Genomic DNA, 24,911 nt, shown 5'->3' with positions numbered 1-24,911 from the left:
TAGGTCCATTAATGGCTATTAGCCAAGATGGGCAGGGATGATGTCCCTAGCCTCTGTTTGCCAGAAGCTGGGAATGGGAAACAAGGAATGGATCACTTGATGATTACCTGTTCTGTTCATTCCTTCGGGGGCACCTGGCATTGCCAATGTCGGAAAACAGTACACTGGGCTAGATGGACCTTTGGTCTGACCCAGTATGGCCGTTCTTATGAGTTCTTCCATTGACCTGGCCACCATCTCTCAAGAGGGTGGATTAACTACAGTGATGGAAAAACCTTCCATTGTTGCAGCAAGCGTCTATGCTATGGCTCTGCAGATGTAATGCAGACAAGCCCTGATATCACCCACTGGATTTTTGAGTATAGGGAGAGTTACTCACTATACAAATTCATAAAAGCAGTGTTTGAATAATTACACCTATATTTTGGTTACAAAAGACACACTGGGGATATTCAGCATGTTTTCTCGGCAGGGGATATTCAGCTGCTTCAGCCCCTTACGCTGGCTTGCACCATCATTTGCCACAGAAAGCTTCTAACTTTTGAACAGCTGGTGCCATTAGCAGCTTGGGGTTTTCAGGTCTGAGTCAGTTCCTTACAGCTTTATTGTGGCTTCTTACAGATAAAGGCAACACCCAACAGGAAGAGAAAAACAAATAAGATCAAAACCTAATAAAGCCATTTTACCATAGTGTGCAAGAATCTAAATGATTAGACTCAGAAACAATACCTGGAGATGCAGCACAACTCCTGAGGAGTCTCCACATACAAGAGAGGAACTCAAACATATTGAAATGTTCCTCTACTACTAAGGCTGCAGTACTGTGGATAGGAGGAAGAGGACCAGCCCAGAAAATGCTTCACTGCCTTAGAGTTTTGAAATCTTATAATGAAAACTACTATACAAGTGCAAACAATTAGAGAAATTGATCTTCACCACATCACAGCACGGATGGGAAGCTAGAAGGCATCACTGTAGCTCCAGATAAATCACAGGACTTTTCCTGATGCCTGGATGTCATGATGGGTGAACAATATATTCATCTATATGATTCTGAACAAAGGAGAAATCAGGCATTGTAGTAGGTGGCCTGGTACACCTGCAGTTTTACACCTACTGCCCTTGTTGCAGCTTTCAGAGTACAAGAGTTATGCCTGTATAACCCATTAGTTCTAAACTATTTAAACAAGGTGCAGTACCACAAACACAACTATACAAGAGGAAGGGTTGCAGCAGCCACTATATAGCAGGTGCCGTGCCTAGCCTATAGAAGGCACCACAAAGCCAGACCATTTGCAAATTTTGCAAAGCCTTTGCCTATACGGATTGCTTAAAAAAAACATGGCGTGTCCATGGATTTCTGTTGTATCTACTCTTTACACAACGTTAAGAACATGAGGAACACCCCCCGCCCCAGAGACTACCCCCCAGAGTTAGGTTCTGGTAGCTTCCACAATAGAAGACAGGGAAACCCATGAGAGGGCTTCCAAAATATTTAAATGGATACTACCCAATTCCTGTACACTAACATTTCCATAACTTCTGACTTTGTGTGGCTCAAAAGCTTGCATCTCTTACCACCAGAAGTGGGTCCAGTAAAATATATTACCTCACCCACCTTGTCTCTCTAACTTTCCCACAACTAATACAAAAAATTTCCCAGAATTCACCATGACAAATTATAATTGCAACCATAATGATGTTTGGAAGGTATGTATTGTTTTAAAAAACAGTACTTAAGAAGCAGGGAACTGAACTGTTACTTTGTCATGGCCATATGAATTGTGAACTAAACAAGACACCTAAACTGCTTGTTGGTATATCAAAAACCAATATTTTCTTTTAACTCTCAGTTATTTTACACGATCAGTAGTACCTGGAAAGGAATGGAAAGTAGTTAATGTGCAAAGAGTTCTTTCTGCACACTCTGCAAATGGGAAGCATGAAAGTATCTTCTTACTTTTAGCCTTCAGATCGTTACTGAGTTTAAAGATAAAAGGAGAGAGGGGAGACCATAACTGAAGGAGGTATTCACACAACTTTCTACCACAAACCAGACTAATGTCTGTCTCCTGCACAGCATATGACCCAGAAAGTTCTGAAGTATTAATCAGATCATGAAATTCTAGCAGCAATCTGCACTCTCATCTTAATCGGTTGGGTGTAGTATAACTGGAAGGGGGAGGGAATAATCTCACACCCACACAGCCAGTTCCCTTTTAGTCAGGTAGAAACCTGACATCGCTTCCTGGTTCAGCGACAGGGATAACCGGGGGCTATGTGCCTTCTATACCCCCTCTCTCATCCAAGGTTCAGTGAATAAGGTGGGCGCTTTAGTCTGCATGGCTGTCAATCTAACCCTGTTCACAAGCACTAAATAAAATACCTAAAATAATAATAGCGTTGAAGGAGATTTTCACTCAGAACAAGCTTATATTCTAAGTATGTATGATCTATTAACTTTTACATATTTTCAGATTAAATGAAGAAAGGTGTGAGAGACTGTGTTGAGAAGAAACCAATGGCTGCACAGCCTCTTCAGATACTAGTGTGGGATGTTTTTACATTGGCTGTCAAGCCACACAAAATAATCTACTTCCGATGCAGTTGGATACAACTACCTAATCTCCTCCCCAACACGCCAAACAGGTAAGAATCCAAGAAGCAAACGTGCCAGATTCTTTAATGGACCTTAGTCTTCTGCAACCTGGCACATAGCACGGACATTGCACAACTAGGATGGCAGTTACTTCTGGAATTCAGAACTCAAACTGGGACTAATATTTTGAAAAAGATAATATTAAGGTTGCAAAGTGGACACAGAAAGCTCCTGTACTGAAGAACTTATTGTCAGGACTCCAAAGGCCAATTTCTGCTCACTTACACCCAGGAGGTTGAAACCAACTAAGTTACATAGGCGTAAGCGACAACAGAGTTTGGTCCCATGTATATCTCTCTTCCCTTCAACCCACTGATCCTGTAACAATGATGCCCCTGTTAAACTCTGTTCTCCCTTGCTCCAGTTGCCTTGTTCCATCACCTCTTGCTCCCTGCTTTTTTCTTCAGCCTTCCTTCATTCTCCATGCATAATCTCCAGCTGCTCAAGGATTCTCTGTTTATATTAAACCATTGAAAGGGTATTTATGTGGTGCTGCTTCTTATGCACTGCAGCAGCCACCTTAGATATCCAGGGTGCGATCATGAAGCCTTGAGCTGAACCCTGAAGATGAGTCAATTATTTCAGGCTTGAGGCACTTGTCAGGGTTCCTTTATTTCCAATGCCCTATTTGTTTTACCTATTAACAGGTTAAAAATCCATAAGCATATGCAACTCTTAATCATTCAAAATCTCCTATTAATTTTAATTATTCAAGGCACAGTATTTTTCAGCTAAGACTTTTAAACTGACAGACCCATTGCAAATTACTGACGTTGGTGAGTTAGCAAGTAAAAAAGAAGCCACGAATGCTGCATCACAAGATCTACTTTATTCACAAACAACTCACCTGGAGAAACTGATAGGTGCTTAGTATAAAACAACAGAAATAAGTTGATTTAATCATTTAAATTCCTTCATGGCATATTGGTAGATTTTTCAATTATCTATTGATATTTAACATGTGTAAATGTCTAAATCCAATTTTTCATTATTCATGTTGTTTACTTGGATTGTGCACTTCACATTGGACGATGAAAATAGACAAGTCAGTTTCACTTGTGTTTATTAGTGTACTTCAGCACTACCCAAAGGCTGCAGGGTCTGGGTTGCAAACACTGAACAGACATGTTTGTTTGTTTTTCAAAAAAACCTGCTCAGCTGGAATTTTTTTAAATGCCCAGTGAAAATTTTTTTTATTAACATGAGATCTTATAAAAACTTGTATTTACAAAGACTAAACTTGAGACAAGTTTAACCTGATGGTACCCAGAGAAACAGACTGCTCCATCATAAAAAATACTAAAGCTCCAATCCTGAGATGAGCTGCAGGTATAGGGGTCCACTTCTTCAGAACTCATTTCAACACTGGGGCCTAAATAGCTATAATTCAATACAAATTCTTGAAACAGATTCTCATTTCACATTACAATCATAGTCCAAGGAGATGTAATACAACACATTGTCTGAGAGATATGGCAGGATGGAGAATTAACAAGGCAAGACGACAGACCAAGCTATACCTCTTTAGTGGTAGCAGAAAAGATAATTATACAGAACATGTGAAAAGCTTGGTTGAGGTCCTCCCTCAAAAAACCACCCTCTGTGGAATCGATTATGAATTTTGATCAGCAGGATAGCTCCTTGCTAACCATGAATTTCCATCCCAGTGATAAAATTACATGAAAGATTCAGAATATTAAAGAAACTATATTGCTCCTTTTGATTCTAAACAAGAAATGGTTGCTTTAAATATAAACTAAAAAGATGGTGACTAATGATGGTGTTATCTGATATTTTAACTAGAAACCCAAATTTCTAGGTATTCTCCATGCCTTCACCAAGTTAAGCTTCAACAAATATTCTTGAGTACTGAATGTTAATCAGAATATAATGGAAGAGGGTTGGGTCTTTTAAGTGCTTGTTGCCACTAGCATAACAAACCTCCTCTTACTAAGACTCACTACCTCTTTGAGGGAAATAAATAAATAAATTACAAACCAACAAAGAAATGAGTCCAAACCAATTTGAATTAAAACAAAGCCAAAATAAAGTTGTGTTACAAATTCTGATATGTTTATGTATTTGTGCACAGCCGAGTATCAAACAGGATATTATCTATCATTTAGGAAACCTCTGTATGGGTTATCCGATAAGTGCCCTATTTCTAGTACTTCACTTTTAAGACGAGAGAAAATTTGTCTAGAAAAAACTGGTTTAATGAAGATCAAATTCCTGTGAGAATAGTTTCCTCCATTAATTTAGCTTTGTTTAAAGACAGTGGCCTATATTTCAGAAGTGCTAAGCACCCATATCCTACTGAAGTCAATGGAAGCCGCAGTTTTGAAAAAAAATCAGGCCACTAATTCCTTAAAGTTTTAGTTCTGTAGCTTAAAAGTATGCCATATTATTGGAGTGCTTATCATTAGGGACTCCTCACGTGCGAGTAAACAACACCGAAAAGTATTCCATCTATCCACAATATGTCCCAAACCTTTTGCTTTATTGAAAGAGCTCAGATACCAGGGATGCCATGAATTAGCTGTGAGCTAGAATAGCAAGTCTGAATATTGCTACCTGTTACTTCAATAAAACAGCTTACAGCTTGTTAGTAAGCAAATCACAATGCCATGTCTTACCAGTAAATGATTTCCACTTTTTTTCTTTTTAAATAAGAAAGTGTTTGGAAGAGATTATAAATGTGTTAGTAAATTCAACTTGCAATGTTTGGTGGGATAAAAACACTGACATTTTGCTAGGTTTAAATAAATCTTCACAACTTCGCTGCTACAGCCTGGTTTAAAGCACTAATACAAAACTATTGAAAGTATAAACTATTAACAAAAGACCAAGTCCTGCATTCCTTGGGCACCCAATACTCACTATTTCAATGGAATGCAGAACAAGACTGTGTATTTATATTTGGAGATATTCTAGCAAAAGCAGAGTCTAAACCTATTTCCACTGACTTCTATGGGAGCAGAATCAAGCATTTTTGCTACAGCAAAGAAATATAACTTGTGCTCCAGGAGACAAGGTATGGACAAAGTAATATATTTTTTAAACGAGCATCTGCACAATACTGGAAGCATTTAGCATAATTGTCACGTGGTCTATGATTCAGGGCGCTGATTTTGTCAGCTAGTGCTCTAATTACATTGCTGGCTACAGGCTGAGAGTCACTGTGCATAATAAAACCAAGCCACTGAAATCAATTTTGTGAAACAGAATGAACTGATTTTGCAGCATTAGTAATTAAGTTGATGCTTAAAGGAAAGCTGACCAAAAAAATAAATGAAGCTACTAAATTTACACTTTCTTTAGAAAATTAAATAAAATATAGTGGTCTTTATGACCTTAAAAAATTGTAGCAACTATCTGTCAGTTATTTCTAGAGTCCCCGTCACTGCAGCGTCTAGTCACTGGTGAGTCTTCATAATTGCGTGCATGCACACGACAAAAACATGTCCGTACACATCATCCCAGGAGCAGGCAGGGTATTGAACTATATGTAAATTCCACTCATAGAGGATTCTATCCTCTTTCTAGGTCAAATTCTGAGAGGTGCTGAGCATCATCAACTCCTAGGAAAGCCAATGGACTGAGGCCCCTCTGGGGAAACAGAACTTGTTTAAATATTCACAAGAACACTAGAGCCAGGAAGGGTAAGGACAGAATTATGCATATGCGCATCTGTACACTAAGCCACAGTTGTCAGGTCTAATCTTAGGTACATGCATCTTGTTAGTATTCCTCTAAAGGAATATAAACACAGTAATTATTACAACGAGCTACCAAATGTATCAGCAATTCAAACCATACATACTGGTGTTATTCAATATAAACCTTAAAAAAATATGTCTCTTTTCATTAAGTCTTAATACTGTCTCACCTTAGTTTTCATACATGTTTGGCAACTTAACTAACACTGCCTGATGACAGAAAAAAATGCTTCAGAAGAAAACATCTGATCAAGGCTGGGGTTTTCCAGTTTCTAGAACATGCTGCAGGTGTTGCACCTTATGTATGTTATTAGAGAGCATTAAAACTCAGCCCACAGGAGAGGACATACCAGTGTTCTAAACACTCATTTTATCCTGAACAAGAGGTTGCTGGTTTTGAGCTGTATAAGCTTCAAAGGGAAACAGGCAGAATTCAGGGTGTTCTGCTATAGCACTGATCACAAGGAAAGGGTTAAACGAACTAGCTTTCTTAAATATATTTGTCTTCTCAGTTCACCATAACACACTTTCTTTCAAATTACACAGTGTTATATTTCAGTGCTCTATAATATTTATTGTGGCACCACTGACTATTTATAGGCCACTCTATTGTACTGTCCCCTGTTGTATCAAAGATGTTGCTCCCTCATAATGTCCTTCCATTTATTGCGTGGGCAATTCCAAGAACTGCTCACTGAGTCACCTAAATAATGAGGAAGGCCATGTTAAAATACAAGAAAAAAAAATAAATATAAACTACAGACAAACAACAGCAATGGTATCACACAAAATGACAAAGGCTGGGAAATTAGGGCAGACGAACTTCTACAACAGAATGTCCCCATTACTTTTTCTTAATATGTTCACCTATGTCTGTCCAAAAAGAAAAGGAGTACTTGTGGCACCTTAGAGACTAGAGCTCACAAAAGCTCATGCTCAAATAAATTGGTTAGTCTCTAAGGTGCCACAAGTACTCCTTTTCTTTTTGCGAATACAGACTAACACGGCTGTTACTCTGAAATATGTCTGTCCAGTTATTTGGGTGATCTGCGTTTTCTAGACTGTCCCATTTTCTTCACCTGGCAAGGTAAAGAGACTGGGACAAGGAGCAAGGGGTGGGGAAGAGACAGGATTGGTAAGAGGGGATAAGGCAGAAGGGGTCATGCTTGAGGGGAGTGGGCAGAAAAGTCTGCCTACTAGAGCATGTTCCCCTACAGGGACAGGGACTGGTTGAGCGTCGAGATTGGGAGTGGGAGATGGAGAGGGAAAGGGAGGGAACAAGGAGCCAGTAGGGGCGGGAATGAAACTAGCAGGGTAAGGAGACTGGGACAGAGAACCAGTGGGTCGGTGAAAGTAGGGAGTGGGAACAGATCGGACAGGGAGCCATGGTGCAGGGGAAGAACTTGGATGGGCTGGTCAAAGAGATTGGGACAAGGATCTGGAGGGGTGCGGGAAGAACATCCAGATTGGCCAAGGGGCCCAGGGAATGAGATTGGAACTGGGAGTCCATGAAAATGGGGAATGTGGGGTGTGACTGGAGGCAAGGATAGGAGAAAGACAAACTGGATAAGGAGTTGGGATGTGGGGACTGTTTGGGAAAGGAGACTGAGGACAAGGAGCTGAGGGCCTGGTGAACTTGGAATGGCTGGTCAAGAAGACTGTACCTGGGTGTGGGGAGGAGACTGGGAGGGGTATACCAGAGGGGTGAGACTAGGATGTGCAAAAAGATTGAGATTAGAAGCCTGAGGAGTAGAGACTGGGATGGGCAAGGTGAAGAGACTGGGACAAGGAGCAAGGGGTGGGGAAGAGACAGGATTGGTAGGAGAGGATAAGGCAGAAGGGGTCATGCTTGAGGGGAGTGGGCAGAAAAGTCTGTGCCTACTAGAGCATGTTCCCCTACAGAGGCTGGAGTAGAACCCAAGTTCCCTGAGTCTCATTATTCCTCTGCTGTCAGCAAATATCTTTGAAACTTACTGACAAAGTGTCTCATCCCCCTCTACTGCAGGTCCATGTCATAGAATCGTACGACTGGAAGGGACCTTGAGAGGTCATCTAGTCCAGTCTCCGGCACTCATGGCAGGACTAAGTATTATCTAGACCACCCCGACAGGTGTTTATCTAATCTACTCTTAAAAATCTCCAATGATGGAGATTCCACAACCTCCCTAGGAAATTTATTCCAGTGCTTAAACACCCTGACAGTTGGGAAGTTTCTCCTAATTACCAGCCTAAATTACCCTTGCTGCAACTTAAGCCCATTGCTACTTGTCCTATCCTCAGAGGTTTGTCCCCTCTCAGTCTTCTCTTCTCCAGATTAAACAAACCCAATTTTTTCCAACCTTCCCTCATGTTTGCTACACCTTTAATCATTTTCGTTGCTCTTCTCTGGACTTTCTCCAATTTGTCCACATCTTTCCTGAAATGTCGTGCCCAGAACTGGACACAGTACTCCAGTTGAGGCTTAATCAACGCGGAGTAGAGTGGAAGAATTACTTTTTGTGTCTTGCCCACAACACTCCTGCTAATACATCTCAGAATGATGTTTGGTTTTTCTGCAACACTGTTACATTGTTGACTCATATCTAGCTTGTGATCCACTATGACCCCCAGATCCCTTTCTGCAGTACTCCTTCCTAGGCAGTCATTTCCCATTTTGTATGTGTGCAACTGACTGTTCCTTCCTAACTGGAGTACTTTGCATTTGTCCTTATTCAATTTCACCCTCTTTACTTCAGACCATTTCTCCCATTTGTCCAGATCATTTTGACTTTTAATCCTATCCTCCAAAGCACTTGCAACACCTTCCAGCTTGGTATCATCTGCAAACTTTGTAAGTGTACTCTCTATGCCATTATCTAAATCACTGATGAAGATACTGAACAGAACTGATCCCTGGGGGACCCCACCTGATATGCCCTTCCAGCTTGACTGTGTACCACTGATAACTACCTATTACTGATATCAGTTACTCTGTTAGCTCAAGTGGCAGTGGTCTGCGTGGTGGACCTAAAGGTTGCACCTCTCTTGATGACCCATATGGATGTTCATATGATGGAATTTCTGTTCTTTCCCCCAAACTTCTGCAATAAATGACACAGGGGTCCTAGAGACAGCAGTTTCTTCCATTGCATAACCCTGATTCATTCTCAGAGCAGATCCATCCTGTGCACTGAATGAGGCAGGGGTCCTGTGGAAAAAATAGTATATGGTTATGTAATTAAATACTGTATCATAATGCATGTGTACAAGGGGGCTAAATTAAGGTTGCCCAGGCAACCATAATTCTGGCATTTTCCTAAAGTTGAGTGCTGTAACATTAATAATGTTCTTTAATTAAGTTTTGTGCATGTGTAATATACATTTAAGCTATACATTTCCAATGTGTGGGGAAAATTGTACCTACAAAATATTTGTTTTCAAGTCAACTTTACCTGACTGGATGGAAGTTCCTTTTCAGAGCCATTACAGCACAGATGAAATACAGACAGTTTTGTACTGATCTCTTATGATTTGTTAGTGTTAATATGGATGAATTTTAAAGTAACTGTAGATTGTGAATAAAACTGATACAGCCTAACCTATTTTTAGGGTGGAGCAAAGGGGAGGGGAAGCAGAAGGGAAAAGGAGTTTCATTTCAAGCCCAGCACCAGCAATCCTAATTGTAACTAAGGAGTATTAATGTGATCTAGTGACTAGGGCTTTACACTGGGACTCAGGAGACTTGGGTTCTAGTCTCATTTGTGCAAGCAACCTTGGACAATTGCTCCTTGCGTGTGTCTCCTTCTGTAAAGGATAATAATCGTAACTGTGACTAAATATTTTTTCCTAAAAACAAATAAAAGGCTGTCCCTGGACAAAATCATATATGCCAAGTTTAGGCTGGAAAGAATTATTATAGTTAAGTTATAAACTTCTACATACAAAAAGCACTAATATTAACTATGGTCCCAATCCTACAGTGTGATCCTCATGAGCAAACAAACTACTTTGCTCATACAGTGCCCGTTGATTTCAATGGGCTCTGAATGGGCACAACAGTCCACCCAGGCAAATCATCATGCAAGACTGAGGCCTATAGCAGTATGAAATGAAATGGAGTTTGCTTATGTAGTGTGTTTGAATCAGGTTTCATTTATAAGACGGACCCTGCCAGGCATAGGTGCTAGAAGTAGGGGTGCCGCTGCACCCTCTGGCTTGAAGTGGTTTCCATCATATACAGGATTTACAGTTTGGTTCAATGGCTCGCAGCACCTCCACTATACAACCTGTTCCTTCACCCCTGCTGCCAGGCCCAAAATTTAGGTTTTTCTGATGGTGTTGGCATGGTAAGAATTTTTAAAAAGTTACTATTAATCTTAGATTTTTTTTTCAACATTAAAACACAGTGCGGGACTAGGAGACTATTTAAAGTTTTCCTCTGCAGTGGTCCAAATGCAATAGCAACGTGCTAAGCAATGAAACTCACCAGTATAGATAAACTGTCCAGACTGACTAGAATAAAAGAAGTAACCAACATAAATGGAGAGCTGCATCTTTTTTTCCTTTGAAGTAACCATATAATTATACCTAAAATTCAATACAAACTATAAAATACAAAAATCATCCTAAATGGTGAAAGGCAAATTTGATATTTTTCTATGAGCTCCTTGTTTTGGTAATACCACTACACAAAAATTTTTAAGATAATTTATCTTGACAGTATGCTTTCAAGTTTTGCACTTTTCCTAATTGAGCAACAGTAAGAAACACTTTAGAGTTTCACAGTTAAGCATGTTTACTTTTTAAAAGGGGAGTGGAGCTGTGTAGGGAAAAATAAAGCTTCCAGCTTTGCTTAACCTGAACTATAACCCCATCTATCAAATTGGTATTCTCAGGTGAACAACAAGCAAGCCATTATACTTGCTTAAAAAGCATAACCTTAAAACTCCCCTCTCCTAGATTCAGGTATAGCTCAGATACCAAGAACTGCATGCCAGTTGGCCCTTTTCACTATCACTGGATCCATGGAGGTCACAAAATAGAGGGTCTTTTTCAGGAATGGGATTTTTTAAAGAATAGATCTAAACACATTTTTTTAAAAGCAAATAATTTAAAACCATCTGTCTCTGTAGCAAAAGCTAATTGCCATATTAAATTTATCTGCAAAAAGAATTCACTTGTTAAACACACTATCTACCTTGGTGAGTCCATGGCTACATTCTTTCCCATAGCCTCTTGATGCCCAATGATACTGCATGAGCAAATCCACACACAACCTGATTATTTTTCAAGAGGGTTTGTGACAGTGCATGGTGCACTTGCTTTTCACCCCCTAAAGATCAAGTTTCAAATTCTGAATTAGAATCCCCTCTAGATATTTGTTCACATCACAAAGTCACCAAGTGCATATTTAGCATAACTGGCAATTTTGGTCAAGAGAGCATGGAAGTAAAGTAACAGATGAGCTGCAAATTGGGAACGCAGTGGACTGGCTGAGTTGTGTAGGAGACAATCATTTTTATCTCCACCATCAAGAGCGTTTAGGTTTCATAGTAGCAGCCGTATTAGTCTGTATCCGCAAAAAGAAAAGGAGGACTTGTGGCACCTTAGAGACTAATAAATTTATTTGAGCATAAGCTTTCATGAGCTAAAGCTCTCTTCATCGGATGAGTGTTTAGGTTTTTCACAGAACATAAGAAGACAAGGCCTCTGATCTGAAGAGCTTACAATCTAAACAGAAATCTACAGATGAAGGACAGGAGACAGCATACAACAAAAAAAGTGAAAGGACTGAGCTGTGATGTTTTATCATGTCTACCTAGTTGCTTTATTTGTCTACATTATTTTGTCCATCACCAGTTTTGTTCATGCTTCTCTAACCAGCACCCCATCTGCTTGCTGCCAAGTTAATTCTATTTTTGGTTTGAAAATTAGTATATATACACATCTATGCAGGAAATATTTAGATAGGGTATTATAGGTAATCATGGCAGATAGCAAGTGGGTACACAGCTGCGTGTTTAGGACAGAAGTGAAAAAGAGAAGAACGTCATCCACATGCATGCGTATACAGAGTCATTGGGCATTCAAGGGAAGAAAACGGACATCACATAATGACGTTTAAATAGGCAAATAAACAGCTTTACAAAGATATATAAAAGTTATTGCCATTATTATTATTATTCAGACGCAGGCAGCTGTCTGACTTTGCAGACGTGACCTACATAAGTTACAGTAACCTCTTGGCAAGCCCTAGCCAAACACACCCAGATGGCAGCTCCCCTCTTACATATCCCCATAAACACCCACAGCTAAGGATGCAACTCCCTTCACACAGTGCAACTCCTCTCTGTGCAACTCCCTTCACACAGTATCCTTGTGGAATTGGGGGGGAGCAATTCCCTCCTCTCTCTGTTCACACTGTACCTCAGGCTGAGGGCACTTCCCCATATCTCTGTCCCACACACTGAGCTCAGAGGAGCACCCCTACTTTCAGTGCCTTCATAGGCCTGAAGCAATTCTCTCTCTCTCACCCCCGCCCCGGCCGCAAGGGGTGCCCAGCCCTGATGCCCAGGTCCCCCGACTCTTTTATACCCCTCTCCTCAGTCAAACTCTTGACAGAGCCCCAGGGAGCTGGGTGCCCGTTTGGACAGGGCTCTCAAACCTGCGGAGGGGGGAGCACACAGCCTGACCAGAGAAGGGCTCCCTCTCCCAGGGCAGGGGGATACATGGGGTAACTCGCCCACCTCAGCCCTGGGGGTGGGGTGACGGGGACAATTCCCCACGCTCTATGCCCCCCTCCCTGCCCCGGGGTGGGGGTGAGGGATGTCGGGGGGGCAACTCCCCCCTCCCAGCCCCCGGGGTAAGGGGGGTAACTCCCCCCGGGCCCCCACTCACAGTCCGGCTGACTGGTGTACATGGGGCTTCCCCGCCCTGTGCCGCCATCCCCGGGCCCTGGGGGAGGCTGAGGCTGAGCCCGGGGCCGCCGCTCACTTACTCTGGGCCCCAGCACCAGCAGCAACGCGCCCAGGCTGAGGAGGCAGCGGCGGAGCAGGGCCCGGTGCGGGGGGCGGCCGCCCCGCTCCATGGTTCTGCACCGGGGGCTCAGCGGCGCCCGGCCGGCTCAGCGGCTCCCTGGCTGCGCCGTGATGCAGCGTGTCCGCCGGCCCCCCTGGCCCCTGCGGGGCGGAGCCGGGCCGGGGAAGGCCACCGACGTCAGCCCCGGCAAAGGAGGTGGAGCAGATCAGGAGGGAGCCAGGCCCGGGGGCTGAGCCAGGGCGGACACGGGGACTTTGCCCCCAGCCCTGAGCTGCAGACGAGGACACCGTTTTATTGCGCCCTGGCGGACACGGGCGATTCCCCCTGAACCCCATGCAGAGGGACAGCCACAGTTCTGTACTCACCTTCCCGTTAGCCTTGCAGCTCCCATGAATGCTGCTCTCCTTCGTGGGAGCTGCAAAGCTAGCGCAAAGTGCATTGAGCTCGAAATATGTACCCTTCACATGATATTATCTAGAGCACTGCTACTCAAAGTGGTGGTCCGCGGACCGGTGCCGGTCCACGAGCCATCGGCTGCCGGTCTGCGCGCACATGGGGTGGGTGGGGGAATTGCCCGTCCCCCATATCAGAGAGCTTGAGAAGCACTGCCCTAGAGTATATCAGCTCTGACAGTTCCCTTGTTAAAACTCTCTTTCAGTATTTGGGTGGTGGGGTGTACTGGTCTAAACTGCAAGTTTACATCCTTTATACGTGCTCGAACCAAAAATCACACCAGAGCTTCAACACGCTGATCAATCGCTTATTCAAGGCAATTTATTGTTTTGGATGTGGGCTCCTATGCATAAGAATTTAAAAAGTATATATATACTCTGCACGGCCACATTTTCATTAGTGCGTGTCATTACAAGTGCCTGTTCAAATGAGTATTTAGACGTCTAGATTTCCATTTGTACATACAGTAACTGCACACATGACCACTTAACGTGGGCAAGCCTAGATGTAAAAAAAAAAAAACCGTGTATTTTTAAAATGACCTTGGAGTACTATTTCTTTGAAAACTGCCTCAAAGATCCCGTGAGACAAGAAGGGTGAGGTAATTCTCTAAGAAAAGGGATTTGCTCTGCTTTGCCTGTCTTCAAAGTTTTCTGCCGCACCCCACCATTGTTCCATGGGACGTATGCTTCTTGGCAACTTCCCTCCACCCCAGAGATGGCAGCATTTCAGTGGGTTTCTATGTAGATGGTTCTAAAGAGCTGTCAGAGCCTTTGGGATGAAAAGGGATATAAAAATGTCAGATATTATTGCCTTCCATGTTTAAACTTGTTATATATTGTTTCATATCTTTGCATCATTAGTTCATTGCCTATAATTCTTATTATTCATGTTCTGAAATTAAATTTCACTTTAGATTGAAATGATACATGCAGAGATGTCAGCTATGTAGTTCACATGCACATATAGTACATATTAAAACAATTTACCTTTGAGAATGGCTCAGCAAAAGTTTGAATTTCACATATGAGAAAACAGTCTTCAAAAATATGCAATATGGAAAAATAAAAATATGGAAACTCTTACAAAAAATAAGCAAATAAACTGGAATCAACATTGTACAATAGCTATGAAAAACATAGCTATGAAAAACAGCATGCTTAGAAAATGCTTTATGTTTAATAAAAAGAAAACTCTTTTCTCTGGGCACAGTTAAAATACATTTAGAAATGATCAACTCCCGCAAAGGAGAAATTAGGATGACATCAAATTCTGGAGTGGAGGTGCATCTCCATCTTCTCTTTATCTACTTTACCAGTTTCCATTGTAGATAGTTAGTGACTGGTCCCCCTACTGGGCAAAACACATCCTAGACATTACAAATGTTTTAGATCACAAGTAATGTATTAAAACTTATGTTCTTAACATGTACAACTGCTGATGGAGATTAGCATGAGTATGTGAAAAACGACCTTACTGTTTTTCCTACTTATTTAGGTGTGCATAGGACTTTAAACACATACAGCAAACAACGAGGTCACGCTCCCTAGCATCCCCATAAAGGCCTGAACATGAAAATTCTGCACAGAGAATGGCTGGACTTCTATATAAGACAGATAACATATAATGGCAACTGACCACAGAGATAGGGAGAGTTCACAGGAAATAAGGTGAAGGGAAGACAGTTCAATATTTGGGATTTATGCATCTCCTCATTTAGCCGTCGTAATCCTGAAATCCACGCCTATTAAAAAGCTTATTTCCCAGGGTCTCAGAACTGGTGTTTTTTAACCCAAGGCAGGCAGGTTAAATGCCTCTGTTGGGGGTGGAGGGGGAAACGGGAGAGAGCAATGGTCATTGGGTTTGGAGCTGGTTAATCTAAGCAAGCTCTGGCGCCCCCACTGGTCCCAGGTGGGCTCGATGCTACCTGGTCTGACTCAGCCAGGCTTGGCCCAGCATGGTACAGCCAAGCTCAGCTCTGTTCAACCCAAAAAAAAAAGGAGTACTTGTGGCACCTTAGAGACTAACCAATTTCCAAGGCCCCGCCCCGGCCTACTTCGAAACAGAACCGTTAGCCCACGGTGCTCTGGTTCACACCAGCTAGATGCGGTTAGCCCCAGACCAACCAAGCCCCGCGCGGTCCGGTTTGGGCCTAACTGGCCCAATACAACCCCGCCCCCTCATCATTCCCCCACCTTCCCCCGGCCCCGATCGCGCGAGACCCAGCCGCTGACGTCAAACGGCTGTGTATCCTGTGACTTACATGTCATTGGTTGCTGATGAGAAGGGGCGGTGCCTGTTGAGGCGCCCGAACTATAAATGTTGGTGAGCGGCGACGCTCCGCCTTTCTCTCTGCCTAGAGGGATCGGGGCAGTGCTGGAGGTGAGTGGCGGAGGCAGGGCCCAAATCCGCTTGAGGAGCTGGGGGGGTAGATGGGGCCGGTCGGTGTGCCGTGGAGACGAGGAGGACTAGTGGCGGGGGCGGTGAGGTGTCCCGTTGGCTCGGAGAAGGGGGGTGTCCGGCGGGGGGAGACCCATGGCTTGGGGCGGGCCGTTTGCTCTGGCGGTTGGGGAGGGAAGCGGGGTTAGGGGGTCCCGCGAGCGGCGGTCGCTCCGGCAGTGGCGAGGGGGGCACGGAGGGCGGTGGCCCGAGGGGGCGTCGCTCTGGCGCGGGGAGGTAGGCGTGGGGGTTGGGGGAGGGGTTCCGCCGGCGGCGGGAGGCTGCCGCCCTGGGGATGGGGAGGGGGGCGTCCGTCCCACCGGCGCCGGCTGCTGTGATGATTCTCCTTACACGTGTTAGACTTCTGACGCGGATGAAGTGAAGCCGAGTCTGAGCCCCCGGCGCCGGGTCCCTCTGGACCAGGCAGGCCGTGGCGCCCTGCCTCCTCCTGGGCTGCGGGTTGAGCCCGGCCCTGCACCCAGACGCACGTTGTGGCCGCCGAGGAGTCGGGGCCCTGCGCTCGGGCTGCGATCCTAACAGGGCTCCTGTTCCTTGCAGGCATGACGGGAGCCGGCCTGCGACCTATGCCCTGGAGACCTGCTGCAGTCTCTGGAGACCTGCTGGCCCATTGCCAGCTGATTGGCTCGGTGTAAAGGGTGGGGAGAATGGTTAATAAAACAGGAGAAAAAAATTGTCTGTTTCTTTATTGTGCTCTCCAGCACTGTCTTTGAACTGGTGAAGTGGCCAACTGATGGCTTCGCTGGCTAAGCAACAGTGCAACAGGAAAAGCTTGTTCATAACTGGTGCTGCTTAGTTAAAATCTGAGTGGCTCTTTTAAGAGCAAGTAACAGTCTTGTTACTGTACTGCTTAAATCTTAGTTAAAGACTATAATTAAATTCCCCCTTTGCTGAATGAAATTTCCTCTTCCTAGAGACCTGGTACGGGTGGCAGTGAAGACACTGGAAAGACAAACATCTGTCTCATTAAAGTTAAGATCTCTCCTTGGCTGAATGACTTGGCTTTTGATGTCCTGTCCATAGGACATTGGCACTGCAGAATAGGCATAACCCTTCATAAAATTAACTCTTCCCATGACCACCTAGGAAGTTCTGTTACTTCTACAATGCAGCTTGTTCTAAAGTGGCCAGTACACTTGGAACTGGTTGTGCTTACAGAAATGTACATTTCTTTCAGCTGCTTTGAAACCAGGCGGCTAGCAAATGCTTGGATGAAGGACTTAGGTCAGGCTTGACAAAGCCCTGGCTGGGATGATTTGATTGGGGATTGGTCCTGCTTTGAGCAGGGGGTTGGACTAGATGACCTCCTGAGGTCCCTTCCAACCCTGATATTCTATGACTATAAAACAGAGCAACTTCAAGTAACTAGGTTTTAATGGGAAAAAAATGAAGGTAGCATCAGCTATGGCACACTTGAAGGGGGGTGGTGTATAATATACAATTTTGCATTATATATGAGGGGGTAGAACAGCTTGCATGAATGTAGTGTAATCTCCACCTGTGGTGCCCCCTTGCTTGCTACACAGTTGGCTCAGTAGAATACAGAGCTGGCTTAAGGGTGGAGGGGGAAGGACAGAGTGGAACTAGGTGGTGCTCCCTGCCATTAAGCTTTAAACAGTGGGTGAAAACTGAAATGCATTCAAACTCTGGAAGGATCTTAATTATGAGAGAAATAAGGCTAATAGGACAACTGACCAAAGCTTTTGGACAGTGAAATAAGATGCAGTAGATGCTACCATACTGAAATAAATGCTAGATGGGAATAGGGAAAGAATTTTTCGTTTCCCATGCATCAGTTTGGTTGTTTCCTAATTCTGTAGTAGCTTTAAGATCTGTGTTTTCCCCAAGTTTGGCTTCACTAGTTTTCCTGCAAGGAAGATCTAGCAGAGGAATGATTAAGTTGTGTAAACAGTATTTGAACCACACCATTTTGAGTAGGATCCAGTGATTATAACTACTAAGGTTTTTCCTTGGCAGTGCCAAAGCATCTTTCAAAGGTACATAGATGGCCACTACCCTTTAAGATCAGAGTGCCTCATGATCAGTGAGTTTGTCCTTCCACCACTGGTAAGATGTACTGACTTGTAAGAGGAAGACTTGCAGCAGCTAGAATTGAGCTTAGCACTAGACAAGGGGTTGGTAACCTTTCAAAGAGGTCTTTTTTTTGTTTGTTTGACCAAAATATTTTGAGAGCTACATCACAGCAGTATAAAGAAAAGGAGGACTAACATTTATTTGAGCATAAGCTTTTGTCAGCTACAGCTCACTTCAGCGGATGCATTCATTTTTTTCCACTGAATGCATCCAATGAAGTGAGCTGTAGCTCACAAGAGCTTATGCTCAAATAAATTTGTTAGGCTAAGGTGCCATAAGTACTTTTTCTTTTTGCGGATACAGACTAACCCAGCTGCTACTCTGAAACCTGTCATCACAGCAGTATGTAACTCTCAACTTTGATTTTAAAGCTTTTATTTTCAAAACCAGAACAATACATTTTTTAAATCACTTACCCTAGAGCATCAGTCTCCATAGTCAGCTTGAATTGAACATACTTTCTCCAGAAATTCATTTTTATTGTAACAGGGAGGTACCACATGAAAGTGGCTTCCCAAATACATCTTTTGAAAACATCTTCCACAAACAAACTACTGGTCAAACATAATTATGCAGAAATAACTTACAAGCTATGTAATGTGTCTGACATGGGATAACTTTATTTCAGAAAACAAAGCAAGCCAATTGTAGTTACCCACATAGTTTGATGAGGAAGTGCAATATAACAATTGTGTAACAAATCTGGATATCTTTACACATTAGTGCATCTAGTCCTTTTACTTATTAGTTATTGCACACAGAAATTTAAATCATATAAAAGACCTGCGTACAAGACATGCAGACTTCATGAAAGGCAAATAATGCCGATGTAGTAATGAGTGCAATACCAGAACAGTATACACAAACTGGAATGGTCACAGGAGTTTAGGTAACAAATATAACCTGCTAATATTGCAATTAAAAGTAACCAAAAATAGGTGTTCAAATATAGACTTAATTTTTAAATATATTAAATGCTAATTTTATTTATGATGTTTCAGGCAAGGTGCTGTTTAAAAAAAATCTTCACTATGATAGCTTCATTTAGAGCTGGTAAATAATCAAAAGTTACACAAGATCATTCTGATTTACAACAAATAGGACTGAACACAATATACAAAGTTCTTAAAAATTTACTTTTCAAAAGAAAAAAGCAAATTATGCTATTCAAAGGGGAGCTACAAAACTCACCTTTGTAAACTAAAACATTCTGACAAATACATGAACAGTTGGCAACACTGAGAAAAAAGTCACATTAAATATCAGATATGTAGTGTTCAAATAGTTATTGATTTAATGCATACATTTAATCTCCACACAGGATAGAAATAAAAAGGCAGTTTTTTTCTCATAGTTTTGGCCATTTATTAGCAGAAACAGTCCTTAAATCTGTCATAACCAGTTTGTGATCAGCCTGAACAACTTCAAATGCTTGAATTCCTATTTCACATACAAAACTGAGAAATAAACACACAGATGTCAAAATCTCCCTTCAGTTACAGCTACAAATCCTCACCAGCATCAGGTGATTTGAAGTCACTGGGGATGCATGGCTATCACCGATCAGAATTTAGTCCCATGCTTTGCATGTAAACACTGGTGTCTCAGGAAAACACAGCAACAGAAACTCCTATGAGAATCCCACAGTTTATTTCATTGTATTAGAAACTCCATAGACAAGTAGGGTAACTATTTCTGGTCAGTATGTGCAGTTTTAGACATTTTCATGTGTGCTCATATCTTTAAACATTCAGAATTAATCACAAACCATGGTGATTGTACCTCACTATGAGGCAGGCTTGCTATGGTTTGGTCTCATGGCTTTGCCGAATGCTTTCTTAAATCACAATAACCCCACCAATTCCCACCTTCACTGATATTTGTGAGTGTGTGTTTTATGGCTACTTGCTTCCCAAAAAAGCACTAACTTGGTATGAAAAAAATAAGTTAATATGTATACCCCACCTAAATGGATTCAAAATATTACCTATACATCCAATTTACATTCTTTTCTCCTGAAAGCATTTCATATTTCAATTGCTTGACACAAGCTATTGACTGTAGAAGTGAAAGAACATAAAACAGTTCATTCTACACCTCCAACTGCCTGAGAGAGAAAAATAGTCTTCCAGTTGTATACATTTGTTCCTGCCAGAGGATTTGGCATGCAGTTCCTTTACTGCAAAAGAACCACCCTTCAATGCAGTAGCATGATGTATGAACACAAACTGACCACAATTTGTGTCATCAAGCTCCTTGATCTATTACAATTAGATTTTTTTTTTCTTCAGAACAGGTCATCTTAACCTCAGTTAAAGTCCTGACAGCAGCCATTACAAAATAAATCAACTTATAAATGGAATGAAACTTTGTATAAGTGCAGTAAACAGGAACAATAACCAGACATGTTGAGCGCAAAGAAATGGTTATAGGCAGTCCTCTTTAAAAAGATGTGGCACAAGTTAAGGACAAAACTACTGCAGTTTAAAAAACCATGAAAATAAATTTCTTAATACTGTACACTGCAAATCTTCACATTTCACGGTTGATCAGCAGCCTCTGTGACTGGATCTTTTGAAGGGCACGTAGATGAGCGGGGATCCATGGCTGAGTGCATTAGAGGAATATAAACATCATCCATGTTTGGCATGACAAAAATTTTCTGTGAAATGAAGGCAAAATTAAATGCAACTTAGTTTAACATGTCATTTTGGGGTTTCTGATTAGCATCATTCAAAAGTAAGTAACATACTTAAAATCAATTTCGGTTTCCCTAGGTTGGCCAGAATTTGATGCAACTTGTACATGCAAACTCTGCAGTGCCTACCAGTCACAACAGTTTGGTTAATATGTGAACTATACCCCATATTCTTCATAGTGAGTATGATAGGCTTATAGCATAATTATTGAGTATTTTATGCAAAACAGGTCATGTGAGGGGTCACTGCAAAAGTTATGATTTGCCAAATATCCTATTTGTATGCATGTATCATTTTTGTATCTAAAGTTAGAAATATTGACTATGTAGCTGTATTTCATTCGTGCTTACTCTGGGTGACACCCACAACTAGCCTTTCTGGTACAACAATGAAGAAGCCAGACAGTGCTAATGGCCCATCAGCAAAGACAATGGACCCTGGAATAACTTAACCTTCCTGTGAACATTCCAAACAGCCTGTAAGTAATAGCTGCTATGACTCTACAAGGACACGTGAGCAGGCCACATGATTCTGGACTCCATCTTGGGATGTCAGTGTTTTTCCACAAACCAGTCTGAAAACCAAGTTTTGAAACAAAAGGTTCCCACCGTATGGTACAGCAATATAAGGCAGGGAGTGACATCATCTGTTATTCTTCACTCCCCACACAGAAATATTCCTGGAAACACCTGAGCAACAAGAACTGAACTGGGGGAAGTGCTCGACCAAGGCTAAAGGGATTTCTAGCCTGTGTATGAAGACCTGAGAAACCCAAGCTGTAAAACTAATGCAGCTTGCCTTAAGACTCTACAAGTCTGCCTGTACCATCAGTTAGGGTGAGATTCTGCTGTTCAATCTATCTAGTATATTAAACTTAGGTTACATTTTTGTTTATTTGCTAGGTAATCTGCTTTGATCTGTTTGCTATCACTTAAAATCTATCTTTTGTAGTTAATAAATTTATTTTATGTTTTAATCTAAACCAGCGAGTTTGGAGTGAAATGCACAGGAATCTTAGCTCAGAGAGGCTGTTGCATATTCCTCTCCACATTGGGGGGAGGGAGGGAAGCGAGCTCTATGAGCTTATGCTGTACAGCGCAAGATGGTGTAATTTTGGGTTTATGCTCCGGGGGGGTGCATGCCTGGGGAGCTGAGAGTTACCTTGGCTTTAGCCTTCCTACTGTTGGTTCGTGCAGTGGCTAGTCAAAGAGCCTGCATGTAACTGCAGCTGGGCGTGTGTCCCCTACCTATGTTTATGCTGGTGCAGCGGGTCAGCAGTTTGTCACAGCTGGAGTGTGAGGGAGACCCCAGGCTAGTGGCTCAGAGGGTTCAGTGGTACCCCAATTCCAGGTGGCGCCCCATGGGGGAACCCGTCACAGTATAAACCAATTAATTTCAGATTAGACAATTAGGAAGTGCTGAGATCCCTGCACATTTCACTCAACTCAATAAAGGGCCAAAGGGAAGTGCCTGTTCCCCCCACCCCCGCCCAGTATATACCTCATTGCAATTCCTTTCAAGCAGAATTCAAGGTGGCAATTTTGATCTAGCCAGTCTGCCTGATAGGTTTGTGTCATAGATAGTCAAGAGACTCTCCCACTCTTTGGACCATCCTGGAAATGTATATCCATTGGGTTGATCAGTTGGCCAGATTTTCAGCAGCGCTCAGCACCTAGTAGTTCAGCTGGATGCCAACCACTTTTGCAAATTGAAAATCTGCACTTCTCTTATGTCTGCACTAGGAATTAAAGGAACAGTTTTGAACTGCAACCTTCATTAGTTAAACGAAAAACGTCTTTAAAGTTATTAAAGAAACATACCTGAAACTCTTGTTCCAGTTTCTTTTCTATCCAGTCAGTCACATGAACCAAAGTTACTTCTCTCTCGCCGAGCTTTGGCCGAGCTTTTAGCTCTAGATAGGGAGGTCTTCGGAAACCGTACCTCAAGAGCACACACACAAAGAGGAGAGAGTTTTTTATCGTGACTATCTCCTGAAGGAAATGCTTGAACACATTAACTGTAAATGGAATTCAGATTTTGATGATAGCTCCTGTCACCACTCTAGTTTATAAATATTAATTTCTATTGCATCTCTTCCAAAATACATTCCAGCTGAGTGTCTAACCTTTTCTTCTTGTTCTTAGAACTATTTTGCATATGAAATGCTCTGCAGTTTGCAGAGGAAGGTTCTATTGATACTAGAGCTTCCGACATGATGGCACGCACATTTTGTAGCAAAACATTTCAAAGACACTGGGCAAGGGAAGAAAGAATCACACTGATTTTTATTTTATTTTACAGAATGGTCAAATAGCTGCAAAGATATAAAAGTACCCAGTGTCTTTTATAAGGGAAATTAGTATTGTAAGTGGAAAATTGATAGTTAAAAGAATTCAATTTCTATTTTACTTTACTCTACACTTACCATATTCTGTCAGTAGGTGGTGGTGGAATGTTAACTGCTAGTGTTCCTTTACACTCTTGTACTTCAACAGTGAGCAATAGTGGAGTATTGGATACCTCTTCAATCTTCTTTTTAATAAACTCAGTCTCTGTTGCTTTCTGGAAATATTTTGACTTGGTAATTTTATCCACAATCCTCATGATCTTACTTGTCCGATGTCCTCCAACATACCTTCATATGTAGAATAAGAAAAATACATGATCAAAATGATGCGCCCAGAAATTAGCTAGTTTTCCTAAAAATTTCTTTATCTCTGCATGCTCCATGAAGAAACACCGCAGTAGGAGCTACAGGCTGTAAAAACCATGATCTGACACTAAAAGCTTTGGAATAAAATGAAGAAAAATGTGGGCTGAATGCCAGGGAAAATGTGTGTGGTGCAAGCCTCAGCAGTTGAGAAATGTAAAACAAGGCATGCTAAAAGCACTCCTCCAAAATTTTTTTTTTTTTACACATATGCTGGGATTTTCAAAAGGGATCTAATAAAATTAGATGCCTAGCTCCTTTAGGACCCACAAAATCTCAGTGATAGTTTAGGGGACAATCCTACACTATCTGGCAAATAGACTAGGCCAGATTTTCAGAGGTATTCAGGTGCCTACTGGAGTTTTCAAAACAGCGTCTAAGTGCCTAACTATTTTAATTTCAATTGAAGTTAGGTGCCCAGATGCTTTTGAAAATCCTAGTAGGTGCATAAACATCTTTGAAAATCTGGCCCTAAGTGATGAGAGGTCTTTTCAATCTTGATTGCCCGAACAACTTACAGTTTTTTCCTGGGTGTCTCACATAGGGTCAACTAGATGGGGCCCCAATTCTGATTGCAGCCTTTGGGCAGTATGGCAACACAAAAAAGGGCTACAATTTCTATGACTATCACCAATTTCATTTGCTAAATTATTTATAGATTTTCTCTGAAGTCATGTTGATTTGCAAGGTCTTCAATAAAAGTCCTAAACAGAGATTCACACTGATGTGTCCAGGCAATGCATGTCAGAGTCTGCACCCAGCTGGTGACAAGTGACTAATGGCTCTTCTATCCAGTCCAAGTGCACCTCCTTTCCAGATGGCACTAGAAGCATGACAATTTTTTTTAAAATGGCTAAAGATGCTTACATGATTGTCAACAGTAAGTTGGCATGATGTGTGCAAATTTGTATATCACCATCTTAACAAAAATTGTCAGGAGACAGATGCACTGAAGCATGTGCACATACATCTTGAGTTCAAAGGGACCAAACACCATGTCCCAGCTGTTTAATGCAGTGTGTTTAATTATAGGTTTTTGGAAGTGTTACTGTGTTTAGTGTGGAGTTACTGGTAGGAGGACCAAGGAGGAAAGAAGAACCAGG

General features: G+C 42.1%; 2 protein-coding genes, 2 long non-coding RNA genes and 2 other non-coding genes across 10 annotated transcripts in view; 3 read left to right on the top strand and 3 right to left on the bottom strand.

The window, feature by feature from the left end:
• Nucleotides 1-13,560, bottom strand: part of ERN1 (endoplasmic reticulum to nucleus signaling 1) — a 62,287-nt gene extending 48,727 nt beyond the window's left edge. Inside the window, exon 1 of one of the 2 annotated variants that reach the window (XM_037914295.2) lies at nt 13,355-13,560. In XM_037914295.2, coding sequence (XP_037770223.1) covers nt 13,355-13,444 — 90 coding nt within the window. In that variant the 5' untranslated portion in view covers nt 13,445-13,560. The remainder of the gene's footprint in view (nt 1-13,354) is intronic. The other variant, XM_037914296.2, reaches the window with a different exon arrangement.
• A 587-nt stretch (nt 13,561-14,147) lies between these two features.
• LOC114018279 lies at nt 14,148-16,010 on the bottom strand. Of its 2 annotated transcripts, none has more exons than XR_005227653.2 (2): nt 14,838-16,010; nt 14,148-14,619 (listed from the first exon to the last, which is right to left on the bottom strand). It is a non-coding gene; the product is annotated as an uncharacterized LOC114018279 (long non-coding RNA). The 2 variants fall into 2 exon arrangements; XR_005227654.2 differs by having other exon boundaries at nt 15,877-16,010.
• Nucleotides 16,011-16,162: 152 nt separating this feature from the next.
• LOC119567465 lies at nt 16,163-21,577 on the top strand. 2 transcript variants are annotated; one of them, XR_006285647.1, is made up of 3 exons: nt 16,163-16,230; nt 16,846-17,276; nt 21,177-21,577. It is a non-coding gene; the product is annotated as an uncharacterized LOC119567465 (long non-coding RNA). The 2 variants fall into 2 exon arrangements; XR_006285646.1 differs by lacking the exon at nt 21,177-21,577 and having other exon boundaries at nt 16,846-19,323.
• LOC114018281 lies at nt 16,619-16,683 on the top strand. The gene has a single exon (XR_003563676.1). It is a non-coding gene; the product is annotated as a small nucleolar RNA SNORD104 (small nucleolar RNA).
• On the top strand, nt 17,004-17,140 carry LOC114018282. The gene has a single exon (XR_003563677.1). It is a non-coding gene; the product is annotated as a small nucleolar RNA SNORA50 (small nucleolar RNA).
• TEX2 (testis expressed 2) overlaps nt 18,995-24,911 on the bottom strand; it is a 113,769-nt gene continuing 107,852 nt past the window's right edge. Inside the window, exons 9-12 of one of the 2 annotated variants that reach the window (XR_005227487.2) lie at nt 23,524-23,733; nt 22,919-23,039; nt 22,599-22,836; nt 20,925-21,061 (exon numbers count right to left, since the gene is read on the bottom strand). Coding sequence is in view for 1 of the 2 variants with exons in the window: in XM_027817480.3 (XP_027673281.2) it covers nt 20,939-21,061; nt 22,919-23,039; nt 23,524-23,733 (454 nt within the window). In the remaining variant the exon portion in view is untranslated. Of the gene's footprint in view, nt 21,062-22,598; nt 22,837-22,918; nt 23,040-23,523; nt 23,734-24,911 lie in introns of both variants that reach the window. The other variant, XM_027817480.3, reaches the window with a different exon arrangement.

The sequence above is a fragment of the Chelonia mydas genome, chromosome 14, assembly GCF_015237465.2.
Source record: "Chelonia mydas isolate rCheMyd1 chromosome 14, rCheMyd1.pri.v2, whole genome shotgun sequence".
NCBI classification, from domain to species: Eukaryota; Metazoa; Chordata; order Testudines; family Cheloniidae; genus Chelonia; species Chelonia mydas.
The sequence above is the reverse complement of the archived record's forward strand: the minus strand, read 5'-3'. Positions and strand labels throughout refer to the sequence as shown.